The sequence below is a fragment of the Rissa tridactyla genome, chromosome 8, assembly GCF_028500815.1.
Source record: "Rissa tridactyla isolate bRisTri1 chromosome 8, bRisTri1.patW.cur.20221130, whole genome shotgun sequence".
Lineage (NCBI taxonomy): Eukaryota > Metazoa > Chordata > Aves > Charadriiformes > Laridae > Rissa > Rissa tridactyla.
The window spans coordinates 30,395,866-30,409,141 of NC_071473.1; the positions used below are offsets into that span (position 1 = coordinate 30,395,866).

At 38.3% G+C, this 13,276-nt stretch overlaps 1 protein-coding gene across 7 annotated transcripts in view; it reads right to left on the reverse strand.

Moving 5' to 3' along the window:
* The window catches only part of DENND1B (DENN domain containing 1B), a 164,829-nt gene that overhangs the window by 71,714 nt on the left and 79,839 nt on the right, over nucleotides 1-13,276 (reverse strand). For 2 of the 7 annotated variants that reach the window (XM_054211995.1, XM_054211996.1), the window contains exons 8-10: nucleotides 12,263-12,322; nucleotides 10,364-10,417; nucleotides 6,874-6,984 (exon numbers count right to left, since the gene is read on the reverse strand). The exons of 1 other annotated variant lie outside the window; for it this stretch is intronic. In XM_054211995.1, the coding sequence (XP_054067970.1) occupies nucleotides 6,874-6,984; nucleotides 10,364-10,417; nucleotides 12,263-12,322 (225 nt within the window). The remainder of the gene's footprint in view (nucleotides 1-6,873; nucleotides 6,985-10,363; nucleotides 10,418-12,262; nucleotides 12,323-13,276) is intronic. 4 more of the 7 variants (XM_054211997.1, XM_054211998.1, XM_054211999.1 and 1 more) reach the window with 4 other exon arrangements.

Sequence of the window (13,276 nt, forward strand, 5' to 3'; positions counted from 1 at the left end):
AGCTGGTATTACACTCAGACACCTTTCGGTAACTCGTCTTCACACAACCACCAATGACCTCACTGGTACTTTTTTTAGGGGGCGAGACAGTTCTGGTCAACAGAACACAGTGTCATTCACCTTCAGTTCTCGCACAGCCCAGCCACAAAGGACTCAGTACTCAAATGCTCCTCTTGGATTGCATTCGCCCACTGCAGCGCTTGCGCTGGCTCTACACAGCCTTTTGTTCCGGCAGTTTTCACTGAATTGCCAAAGATTACATGAATTGGAAAAAGAAACAACTTTTGCCCCAGGTTATCTTCATCTTGCATTCGTTCTTTTTCCTGAAAGTGCTAATAAGTGAAAAATTTAATTTTGACATGAATTTGTAGATCTGTCTTTCTGTCTACTTTTACAGTGTGGGTTTTCATTTTTTTGCTTGTTTGGGGGCTGGGATTTATTTTTTTTAATAAAACACAGAGATATATAGTTATTCACATTTTACATAGATGGCAGGTAATAGCAATCTGCAACTTTTTGTTGTTTTCCCCCTCCTCACGTTAAAAGAAAAAGAATTTTAATCATTCGCTGACCACACATTTCAATTTATTTTCACAAATTCTTTCACGATTATTTCTCCTAATATTATGCTGTGGCAATGGGAAAACTATTCTAAACCTCAAGACTGGGAGAGCTTTCCCAGTCTGGCTGTATATCCTAACCACATTTTGATTCCATATTGACTTCCCGCAGCTTCATTGCTAGAAGTGCGCTCCCTATGCGTGTTCCAATGGGACCTTACCTGCATCCACAACGCGCATCTCTGCCCAGTTTATCTTAGCCTGTTTACACCTGAACTATATAAAAAATTATTAAGCATCACTCCTCATCTATTCCCAGACCAAATGGTCTAATTGACCTAATATTCCAAAATGAATTCTAATTATGCTTCCGGGAGCTCAGTGAGTATCAGTGGAATATCTGTTCTGCCTTGCAAGCTAATGATAAATTCCTATCCATTTCCTGTTTTCCAAGAACTAAATTTAGCACTTACACATTTCCACCCACTATTTACTACGTCAGAGTAATCTGAGATACAAATTAAATTTTAAATATTTCTTTTTTTAATTATTGGAACGGTATCATTTACAATGGATCTGCCATACACTTCATAAATACATCTTTAGATAAAATTGTGACTGCACTACATTGCACAATTGAAATAAATTAAGTGCTATAGTTCATTTAATGGGAAGTAGGAGCATAAGGCAATGTGAGGACATCACTAAGCTCTGTGACAGCTCCCAATGCCACTATTTTCTCCAACATGGAAGGCCTGCATGGAGCCAATTGTTCCACTGTCTCGGATCCTTAGTTTGCACCAGAGAAGTAGCTCCATAAATTCTGAGCTTTGAACTCAGAAACATTCAAATAGAAAAGAGGAGCTTTCTGTCTTTCCGGGCTCCGCACTAACGAGCACCGTACTCCAAAACCATGTGCCAGAGATCTGGCCTAGTCACAAAGTGCTGCTGCTTGCCTGGTTTTTTAATCAGATCCACAAATCTCCAACATGTAAACTGCAGATAAACTTAAGTGAAGGGAGAGAAACAGACAACCACCACAGTTGTTTTCAGATTCAGCTGATGATATTACTGCCTTGGAACGCATGGATTTTGAAACAAACTCAAGAACTCGGACTTAGGGTCAGATACAGGAGGAGGAAAGCAAGTCACAAAGACAACTTGTTTATAGAGTGAGAGGTGTTTTGCTTTCCCTAGCAGCTGGTCCTACATTCTCCAAGAAGCCTACACGTCTTCCTAGTGCCTGAGCGACCACGGATAGTGTGACCATACCTGAACGAGACTAACGAGGCAAGGAACATGAAGCCACCGCTCAGTCCAACTATGGCACCTGAAGGCAACGGCAGAAAGCTCTCCCCACATACAAGCAACAGCAAAAGTGATTCCAAAAATGTATGTTTGTGTGTAAATTCATATTCAGTGCTCCTTCACCATAAAAAAATAGTAAATTAAAATCTGTGTCTTTTATTGACGTATACACTTGTTTGTATAGGGATCACCAAAGAAACCTACAGCCAGCACAAAGCAGATCTTTGTAACCACCACGCTCTCAGGCACAGCAGACTTGTATTACCTGAAACAAATACTGGTCAAAATGGAGATAACGTTTAGACATTTGCTTTAAAGTGTAGCATCCTTTCCACCTGCCAGTGTAGGCCGCAGAAGATACACTCTAGTTAGCATATTACTGACAGGATGACGAGAAAGCTCCTGTCAGACACTGGCCAGCCGGGTGTTTGAGACAAAACGCACAGCCCCAGCTGACTAGTTAGGGAAAGACTGGCGAGGTACAATTACAGAGGCATATGACAAGCTTTCATGCTTGAGTGACTTGAGAACTGATGACATGGCTTTAAACAGCAATCCTTTCTACCTCCGGTCACAAAACAGCAATAAGTCAACTGATGCACTGTTGTAAAATCATGATTTATTCCTTTGCTTTGAATACATGAGAGTGTGGTATGATGTTCTGGTAGACTACCACAGCAGGTGCACTTGGGGCCGAAACATCTAGGGCCTGCCTCCAGCATGCATAAAATCAATGCCGTAGTTCAGCCTTCCTGGAAAAGCCATCCCCAGCACTTTAATAATTTATAGAAAGACCAAATTAAAAAATTATTTGTACTGAAACTCGTATAGCTCCACGCAACTAATAAGAATACATGCAGATGCAGTGACGTGTGAGAAAACGCTGCTGTGCAAGAACATACAGCGTGACATTTAGGAAAGGTCTTCCTTTTACAGCTAAAGTGAAATAACTAACAGCCACCTCTGTGAATAGATCAATTCCTTTGTTTCATTCATCCTTTCGTTTAATCCAAAGCCATATAATTTGTTTCTTTTTCATAGTTTACTGTTCAAAAGCCAGAGATGGTAATTTTTGCTACAAACAGATCTTCCAGAGCGTAATCCTCAAGCTAGCTGAATCCACCTCACTCTAACACTAAGCCTGAAGCAAGCTGTGAGGTTGGTGATAATCACATTATTAAAGTGGTTGGAAAGTCAAGCTAATAAAAGAATCAACAGTTAGGGCAAATAATGACCCACAAGCTACGACAGAAAGGAGCGGTGGGAAGTTTCCATTTATATCTTGGTAGTAATTGGTAGGGCAAGCAAGCAAAGATCTTCACCAAGCGAGTTTTTAAGGGGGTAAAAGCACAGAAAATCAATTTAAAGAAAGATGCAAAAAAATACGTAACAACTGGAAAAATCAGAAGATGCATATAAAACAAAGCCTGCTGATGGAAATAAAATACAAGCTGACAATTGAAACACACCCTCAGGATAAAATAGTACTTATCATCTTTTCTTTTTTTTAAAATAGGCAAACGTCTTTCCTTTTTCTCTTTTTTCCTCCAAAGTAAACCTTCTTTTTAAATACAGTATCATTCCACCTCCGCCAGCCTTTTCCATTACAGGACTGAGCCTTTATTTGAGTATAACGAAAGCATGAAATTTCTAGGGCAGAAATGCTAGACAAAGAATTCCTGCACATAAGTGTAGTTGGCCCCCCACAAGAAGGGCGAGGAGAAAGTGAGCAAGGCCTTGAATTATGCGAGGAGAAAGTGAGCAAGGCCTTGAATTATGCTTTTTGTTATCAGTCACTGCCCTGAGATAGTGAACCGAAACAGAGCTGATAACTTGAAGGTGACATCACAACCCAGTCTTCATGAACTGACATAAACACTTGATATTCAGTTAACCCCAAAGATAAGGCGCAACTCCCTTAACAGAAAGTTGTACTTGATAGCACAATTCTTGAACAAATAATCTTTTCAAGTATCAAGCTGTAATTTAGGAATATTAAAACACGACCTTTACAGCGCAAAGTACCAGCCTGCTGGGTTTTGTACACAAGAGTAAACCAGCACAAAGCTAGCAAATGCCGATGTCCAAATACGCTCCATTTGATTATTTGTATTATATTAAGCAATCCAACATCTTAAAGAATAAATATCTTATGCCAAAACTACATTTAATCATTCTTGGCAATTCAATTAAATTGTTACAGAAGATACTGAAAAGTGTTTAATTTACTTGTTAAACAGTATTACCCTGTAAAGAAGCAAGCCTCGTGTCAGTCCTGTCCTGTATATAAAAAAGATACCTGCTACAGCAGGCAGCAGTTCTCACTGAGGTTCCTGAGAAGTCAGGTCTATTCTGCTGTTTTATGAGAACTCGGTAGTGCAAAGGAAAATTAACCCAATCCCGTGTCAAAAGCAGATCTGACATAACGTGGCAGTAATTTCATTTAGCTATGACTTAAGTAATGCTAGTAGGCTGAAAAAATAACCAGTGAAGAAGAAAGTGAAACAGATGTGCTAACTCTTTTTGGACTTAACCTGCAATCTATTATTTACATTCACAGCCTGGGGAGATTCTTCAGGACATCCAAATGCTAATACAGATGTCTGCTACTGCTACCTATCCTTGTCCAAGAAAGCGACATAAATTATTTTCAAGTGAGGACACCATCATTCATGAAAAGGTTTGGAATAAACAGATGAATTCTGAACAAAGTTAAAGTTTCTCCCAACCAGCATATTCTATCAGTTGTTCTGTAACGTCTTCCAAAGAGCTTGGAATCTGAACATAGAAATAAGGTGGTCTGGATCAGCGCAGTGTGATTCTGATACCTCTTCTTCTCTTGTCATATCATAGCAATAGCGATCAGCTGAGATGTTCAGCCTAACAAAAACGAGTCTTAAGAGGATCCAAATGTAGGCTGAGAGCGCGATTCTAAATCGTGTCAAGCAGACGGACACGTGCCCACCTGCAGAATGAATCTTCCAGAGGCACTGAGCTGCCATCATTGTTCCAGTCTCCTCTCCACTAGAGCAGGAAAAGAGGTTTGACTGGGGCATCATTGGAGCTGAGGGCTTTTTATGGCAGGGTTTGGGTTTTTTTGAGGTTTTAGGTTTTGTTCTGGTTTTGTTTTGTTTTTTTTTTTTTGTTTTGGTTTTTATTTTTTTTTTTGGTTTTTGTTTTTTTAAATATAGTGAGCTGGGTCCCAGACTGGCAAATTGAAAAAAATAAATAAAAATTTGATTTCACGGTTTTGCTACATCATGTGAACTTCCACTAAGACAGGTTCTTTGAAAGAGCTTTCCCTTCAAATTCTTTTTGCCCATTTGGGTGGTCTTATTACTGTGTTCTAACACCCAATTCTTCCCCTAGACATTTCAGGGGTGGGGGGAAGAAAAAAATGTGATAGTAGAATGTGGAAATTTCCTAAGATAAATTAACATCTTTGGTAGTTAAAAAATATAGCACAGACTAGTAATTTGAAGATTGTTCATATTCATTCACTATTTATTTTACTGGTTTTCAGTTGTTCGTGTGGCCTCTGCTTATATGACCCCATGGCTTTGAGCAACCTGTTCAAGTGGGAGGTGTCCCTGCCCATGGCACGGGGTTGGAACGAGATGATCTTTAAGGTCCCTTCCAACCCAAACCATTCTATGGTTCTATGATATGATTCCTTTACTCTCCAATCACCATGGAGTTACTTAGCTCCATATTCTGCAAGCCACCGGTGAAGTGCTGTCTTTTGTGCATGTCCCTAACCACAATGGTGACTGCATGCAGATTCAGGGGCCCAACACTGTGGTGTTTAAAAAGGAAAGGAAAAAAAAAAAAAAAAAAGACAACAACAGTTATATAATTTACCAGCCTTTTATGGCGATTCTGAAGCTTCTCTATCTTCAATTTACTTTTGACTCAAAAGAACTAAAGGGGGTTTTATCCACTATTTATTATCCAAAATTCTCACTCCTTACACATATGTATTGGAAATCGCCGCCTGCAAGTCTTTGAAAATATTAATTTTCAGTACCATATCCAACCTCGTATCTATGTGTTGAAAATAGCTGTTCATTTATTTGGTAGTAAAATTAGCAGTGTTCAGGAACATAAAGCTGATTTTCTACCATAGAAAGCATATTAAACAAAATTTTTTATGCAGTACCGTTGAAAGAAAATGAAGGTATTTTCAATGACTGTGCTTAACAGGCTAAATATTCTGCATAACAAATATACTCTATGATGAAAGTTGGTTATAAAGTGACAGTCCTGTACTAATGCAAAATTAATCTTGGGAATATTTAAAAAAATATCGGATATTTTAAAAACTCATAAGATTCTGTGAAGAGTAAAACAAAATAACATCTGAATATTTAGGTATACTTTCAAAATTAAACACAACATTCTTTTATTAAGGCAGTCTAAGCAGGCATAATGGGAAGAAAAAACCAAAACATTTTAATGCGGGCAGTAGCCTAAAACCTTTAAGGGAAAAAAAAAGAAAAAAAAAAAAAAGGTATTTTGAGTTGTAGGTTATTATCAGTCTGAAGAGCTGCTCCAAATCAGAGCTATTACAGTATGCACTCCCAAACCACTCTAACAAAGATGAATCTACCTATTACCAGGTTAGGATAGCAGCTATTATTACGGACCCTTGATTTCTTTCAAGTAGCTCCAATGGAATAAGCCACAAGTGAATAATAAAGATCTTATAATAGCCCTTAAGAATTCTTTTTAGGTTATAGAAGGCAGAGAAATGAACTCAGGAGAGTTAAAGAACTCTCATCTCCTGATAAGGAAAATAATTAACCTGACTTAATGTATCTGAGTAGGTCTTATATAAATCAGACTTTTGTACTTCAAGAGCCAGACTAAAACCATATATCAGAAAAGTATGTAGATATTGTCTTATAAGTACACATGGAACATATCTAAAACCACAAAGGTCTGCAGGTCATTTTGTGAGATGTTCAATATATTCTACTTAAAAGGAGATGTGTGAAGTACTTACAGTGCTTAGTTTGCTAGAGGTAATAATGATTCGTCTCTCATGCAACATACTGGCATAAAGTTGCAGCATGTTGTTCACATCCACAGCAACAAAATATTCAGTGAGGTTTCTCTGTTTAAATAAATAAGATGTTAACAATATAGCAACAGAAGTAGCTAGTGGAACATTTTATATATTATTTACAAGAATTTTTGTCCAATTACTAGGTGGAAAAAAAACCCAACCTAAAACTATGAAAGAAATCCCTTTGCATTAAAATTTGTATGCTTTAAGAATAATTGACTGAGTTTTAAAGTCAATGAAAAAATAACTTTGGTGTAAGGTATTTGTATTTTGCCCATTTCATTATGCTTTTGAATTTGGGTTTTGTTCAAATTTGAAAAAATATGAAATTCGGTATTGTATCAATAGCACCATACGCTATTAAGGTAACCACTACTTCCAACCCAGGAACAGATCCTCCACCACTGCAATAACTGTTCTCTCATAGCTACAATAATAAAAATGTGCTATTTTGCCAGGCTCTCCCAAATTCAACACATTTTATTCTCCTTCAAGTACAACAAAATAGCTTGTTGAGAAACGCCGAGCTTTTGCTTGAGCTGTATGGGCCAGGACATCAAACATCCAGCAGCACTGGTAGAAGGTACTGGGTCCTTCCTGCAGCCACCCTTCTCACCCCTAATAAGAACCCCACTGTGGGGTTTAATGAAAAGCAAAGTCACCAGCACCTCTTATTTACAGTTCGGATAACACAAAAGTGGGGGGAAAAGAGAAAAAGGCGGGTTGTAGGGCAGGGGAAGGTCTCTGTTCCAGCTGAACTTAACAGTATTTCTGCATAGCGCAGTGCCAGAGACGTACAAGTTCTGAATAAGCTAAAACAGCTACCAGCAAAAATGCCTAAGAAAACAGCAAGTTTTTGTAAATGTTAGAGAATACGTATGAAAATATACTAATAGAACCCACAATATACAAAACATTTAATTTCACACATCCGTTGTTGTATCTGCAACCGGAACGCTTCCTTGTCTCTTCTCAGGAAGAGCAGATTAATGTTCAGTAACACGGGAGGTCTATCAGCCACATGCCCCAACCCAAGGCTGGAAATCCGAACAGTGGGACTCAGTCCATAATGGATGTGGCCAACACATGGCAGCAAGGTAATGCACCCCCGAAAATACAGCGAGGGCAAGAGGAGTGGTAAAGGCTTCAGAGCACAAAGGCTTCAGAGCCTGACTGTTACTGCTGGCACGTCCCCCGCGGGGGCCGGCTCGCGGTGGCCGGCTGTGGCCTCTGCAGCTCACGGCCCTCGGCAGCCAGGGAGCACGGCGTGGGGCAGAGGTGTTCACCAGCTGCCCATTTATCTCCTGACAGGCTCTACTCTATGGAAACCTAACTTTACTTAAAGCCCGGATGATGATCGGAGGGTTGACCTCCTTTTTGGATATATTGCAATATTAAATTAAAAAAAGATACTGAAAAGGCAAACGAAGATCCAATGGACGATCCAGTTTCATGTAAATTCAGAAATGAATTATTAATTCAAAGACATAGAGTATAGAGTTATTCTTGGTCTATGCTGCATAAAATTTTGGAAGAGATAAAAACAAGAGCTTTAAGGCTACAAACACCCCATTTAGAAAGAAACTCTGGTCTTTCAAGTGTGACTTTTAACTGGTTGTCAGAGGCTGTTGCACCATGATAATTTGAGTCCAATTTACCTCAGACACCCTCTAACACTGGAATTGATAATGGTATGCTGATTCTTTGTTGCAAAAGCTGCGGTAAAAAGAGTTTGCAATCTTTTACAGGGTGATATGCCTCTGGAAGACAGTCACAGTTATTTCTGCATCACATCTGAAAAGTTACTGCCCCTGAAACGTGTGAATCTTACAACAAAGAATAAGAAAATTCATGTTATTGCTAATTTACTGCAATTACCTCATCTCTTCTCTCCCTGCATGTTCTAACCCTCCATTACTACCATACTATTTTGATTCATACTGGAAGGACGAGACTTTTATAAACAGAGTAGAAAATAATTAGAGAAAGGCACTTTGACTATTACTTTTCCTTTCTCACACAGAATCAGAAATATAAATCCACAATGGCACCATCGCAAGGTCCTCCATCAGCCAGAGGCCCAGAGTGAAGCTTCCCCGCATTTTCTTTAAGTTGAAGACACAACACACTTTCTAACCTCCAAAGCCATGTTTTATTAGAACCCCAAATAATAAGCTAGAACAAGAGAATTCCTTAAAATAGAAGAACTCAACCCACAGGGTGAAACAGATGAAAAAAAACATTTGAAAACTAGGTCCTGTCCTGCCCAAAGAGCCCTTGCAACAAAGGTCCTCCCTTTTATTTCTCTATCCAGTAACTTCCTGTAGTTTTCTGGGTTGCAACAAGGGCCACGCCATCTCCTCTGGGTCCCTCGTGCAGATCTCTTTCCACCACCACGGCACGCAGACCTCCTCTGGACCCCAGGCTGGTGAGGAGCGGTAGCATTCCCTGGCTCCATTTCCTTCTCTCTCCCGTCCCACCCTGCAGCCCGGAGTCGCTGCCCACCTGGGACACCAGGGGCACAATCTCCCCTCTGGCCTGCAGTGCAGAGGCAGGGAGCAGGCCAACAGGACACCGTCCCACCACCCCTCGTGATGGGTCACCACAGAGGCCATAAGGACATTTTGGTCACACTTTCTGCACAAACACCGCAAATACCTACCAAGAACCAGCTCTGCAGTACTGCGGGATTTTGTACCATGGTGAACCCCCCAACAGGTTAACTTTCTGTTATTATTTAAAAGTGTAAAAATGCACACCCACACATCCATATTCAACTCCAGATTTAAGTGCAAGAATGGGAAGCAGAGAGTTTTGAAGCTCTTTTATTAGATATTATTGGGCTAAACACATCATAGAGAATGGGATCCGAGATTTGCACCATCTACCCACAGCACCATCAAGGATTTAGCATCTACAGAATGCAAGTCTTCATAAAAAAATAATTATAATCATAATAACAGCCACCATTCCTGGGTGCATGGTTACCATCCAAATGTAAGCAGGTACGGCATGTTTTCAGAAAGCCTGAAACAATGCCTCCTTACTCAAAAAGTAACTGCATATCTTCATAGCTGAATTTGCAGCTTAGCAATGCAGTGTTTAAAGGGCAGGTATTCAAATAACATGAGGTGCAGAAGCAGAATTATTTTACACAATTAATCCCAATAAATGCAAACAAACCAAGTAATTATGAACAAAGGGTGGATATAGCAGCGGTCAAAAATGCCCTGTTAATGCTTTAAAATGGGTTAATGATGAATGCAACAGTAACTACTAGCTAAAGGTTGTAATAATAGACATCAATCATATTCTAAAAGCAGTCCTGGAAAAAAAATAATCTATTGATAAAAGCAGAGTTCAGCCCTACCCACAGAATAAGGTTGATACTTCTCCTAAATATTTAAAAAGGAAACTGCATACTTACGCTTTCAGGGATTGTTGGCAATCCAGTTATATCAGGAGTAATGAAATACGAGTGCTAATCAATGGGGAAAAATAATTAATAATTTATGCACACAGAAACCAAAAATTCTTTTTTTAAAAAAATCCAGCATTTAGGATTTCCAGCCCCATCTTTGTTTAAGCAAATAGCTGTTTTTCCAATAGCATTCGTACCACTACTAGACAAAGAATTACGCACATCACGACACGAAATGACAAGCTCTGGTTCAGCACAGCACACAAACCAAGGGAACAAAACGCTGGGCTGCAGTTGTGAAATAACACTGAAATTAAGCCAGTTTTAAATGTTCTCACGAGCCTCAGAGTAGCATTGATTAACTTAAGCATTGATTTTAAAATTGCAACCAAAAAAAAAAAAAAATGTTGAAGGACAAAATGTAAATTTAGAATGGAAAAGGAAAAATTCACATGAGAAAAATAATTGGAATAGAAATATTATTACTTAATATACATTCTCTTCTCTTTCCAAACATCTTTGAATCAAAAATGTGCTAACAGAAATGCAAGGTCTGACAGCTTGAGATTCTGCAATCATTTATGAAATACATTAGCAATTTTATGCATCTTAGTTTGAGGCCATCAAGGATGTAAATATAAAATGGATTAAACTAAAAACAGATGTAATTTAAATTATTCTCATTAATCCAGTGCTTTTAGTAGTTATCAGACATGGAATTAGCTCAGTAATTTTAAGGTATTTTTGCATATTAGTCTAAATCTTGAAGGACAAAAAACCTTAAGTGCATACTAAGTAAAGGTGATAATTATTGACTTTTTAGCTTTTATTTGTTCTTAAAGGAATTTTGACATTTTTCGTAGACCTAGTTTTTATAGTGTATTTTAAAATTATAATTAACACCACAAAGACACTGTTTTCATGTCAAACTTGAAAAAGATATACCAAAACATAAAGGAAGTCTATAAGATATTAAATGTGTCTTGTGTTCAAGCAAAAAAAAAAAAAAGAAAAAAATTTATTAATACTATTAACTCTGTGTAGATACTTATTAAACCAGCTTGATACATTTAATAGAAAAATTTCCCCACAAATTAGGTCATTTGGTAATAGTTAAAAATTTAAGAAAAAAAAAAGGCTTAATAAAGGCATCCCATAAACATCATAGCACTTGCACAATAAATATCCCAGGTTATTGTTTTTCATCAACAGTGGAAAAAAAAGCTAAGATTTTTTTTTTCTCTAGTCAAGAACAGTAAAATATTCAGATTAATGGAACGCCTACATTCTTCAGAAGTACAGCGAGAACAGAAAATTATTTCCTATATGTAATAAGGTCACAGAATATTTATCAAAAGATTTCTGAATAATGAAGTTAATAACGTAGAGAAGTAATTATTTATAATTAACAAAGTAATAATGTTTTACTTATTAAACAGAAAGTGAAGTCAGAACTATGAGAAGCAAAGACCCATTACTGCAGTCATTAAAAGTCATAAAGCAGCAAAAGTAATGTGGTACGGAGTCCTTGCACATCTTTGTGAACTCCCTTCGGAAGATGTACGACCTTGGAAGAGATACCAAATTAACAGTTGCTGTCCCGTATAAAGTTTTCTCTAAAAAGCACATTAGAAAGTGCAAGTTTTGTTCATCAATTTAAGGGTTTGATTTTGGTTGCGGTTTTTACAAAAGGATTATGACGCACAAACACAGAGCTCTGAAGTTAGATTGATTTAAACAGAATAGCGACATTAATATTAGACTCCTCTTTTAGGTTAAAGACAGCAGCAGATTTTCCCAAAGGACAGGTATAAATAAGCCTGAAATCAAAAGAGATACCCTATAGCAAGTAATTATTTCTTTAATTACAATAGGCTTTAGATAGTCAGTGCCTTTTAAACTCACCGATACAAGACAAGGCTGTTTTTTCAAAACTTGCTCACTTGCAAAAATCATCTCTTGGTTCTTATGCAACATGAGAGAAAGATTGAACAATTGACTTTTTAGTTTTCCAACAGAAAGGCCAAAGCTGACTCTAATGCTTGCAGTATTCCATGTTCAAAATATTGGCTGAAAATATGTTTTACTCTTTGTATCCCTCCCCCATTTGCATTCAGACTTAGCTAGCTTTTCCAACAACAACAAAAAAATTTAAAAAATCACTTTTGTTAGCCCTCTATGGGCAAAATAAAAGAATAAAAGCAACCCAAATTATACTTAAGCTCAGGTTTCACAGAATGAATGATCACCCCTCACAAATTTCAGCTGCAGAATATTTGTTACTGAGACAGATAGCTGAGCGCAGAACTTGGTTCCTAACTGGACCAAGGCATTTTGGTGTCCTCCTGACCAAGGATTACTGGGAAGCACCACGTATCCAGATACTGGGCGTAATTCATGCACAATTATATACATGCAATCCTAAGTACTGTTGTGGTCTGCCACCTAAAGCCCACTCCAACGCCCCTGAGCCTTACCCGGCAGCATACCTGGGTAAATGGGGGGAGAGATCTTTTTAATTCTGCACCCTCAAATTTGAACTAGACTCATCCTGGAGCAATGAAAAGCCACCTCATGATGTCATTTCTACAATTATTTTTCAGACTGCACCTTCTTTTTAAGTCTGTTACTAGTGATAATTAATTCAGTCTAGCTTATTTACAATACAGGAGGAGCAAGAAAAGAACATCAATATGGAAGACTAGGCACACAAAGTCAGAGTTGAAAATGGCCGTAAACACTTGGCTGCTCCCTGCAGCACTGAGCACTACAAAAAAAGAGGTGGCTGTAGACCCAAGAAGCATTCCGGTTCAGGCCAACCTATTCCTTCCTGTGCTCTGCCCCATCTGAACGCACAACATCTGCTCGACTGTACCTGCAACCAAGCATTTGGCAAGAGGCCTGCATTTAGATAATCAT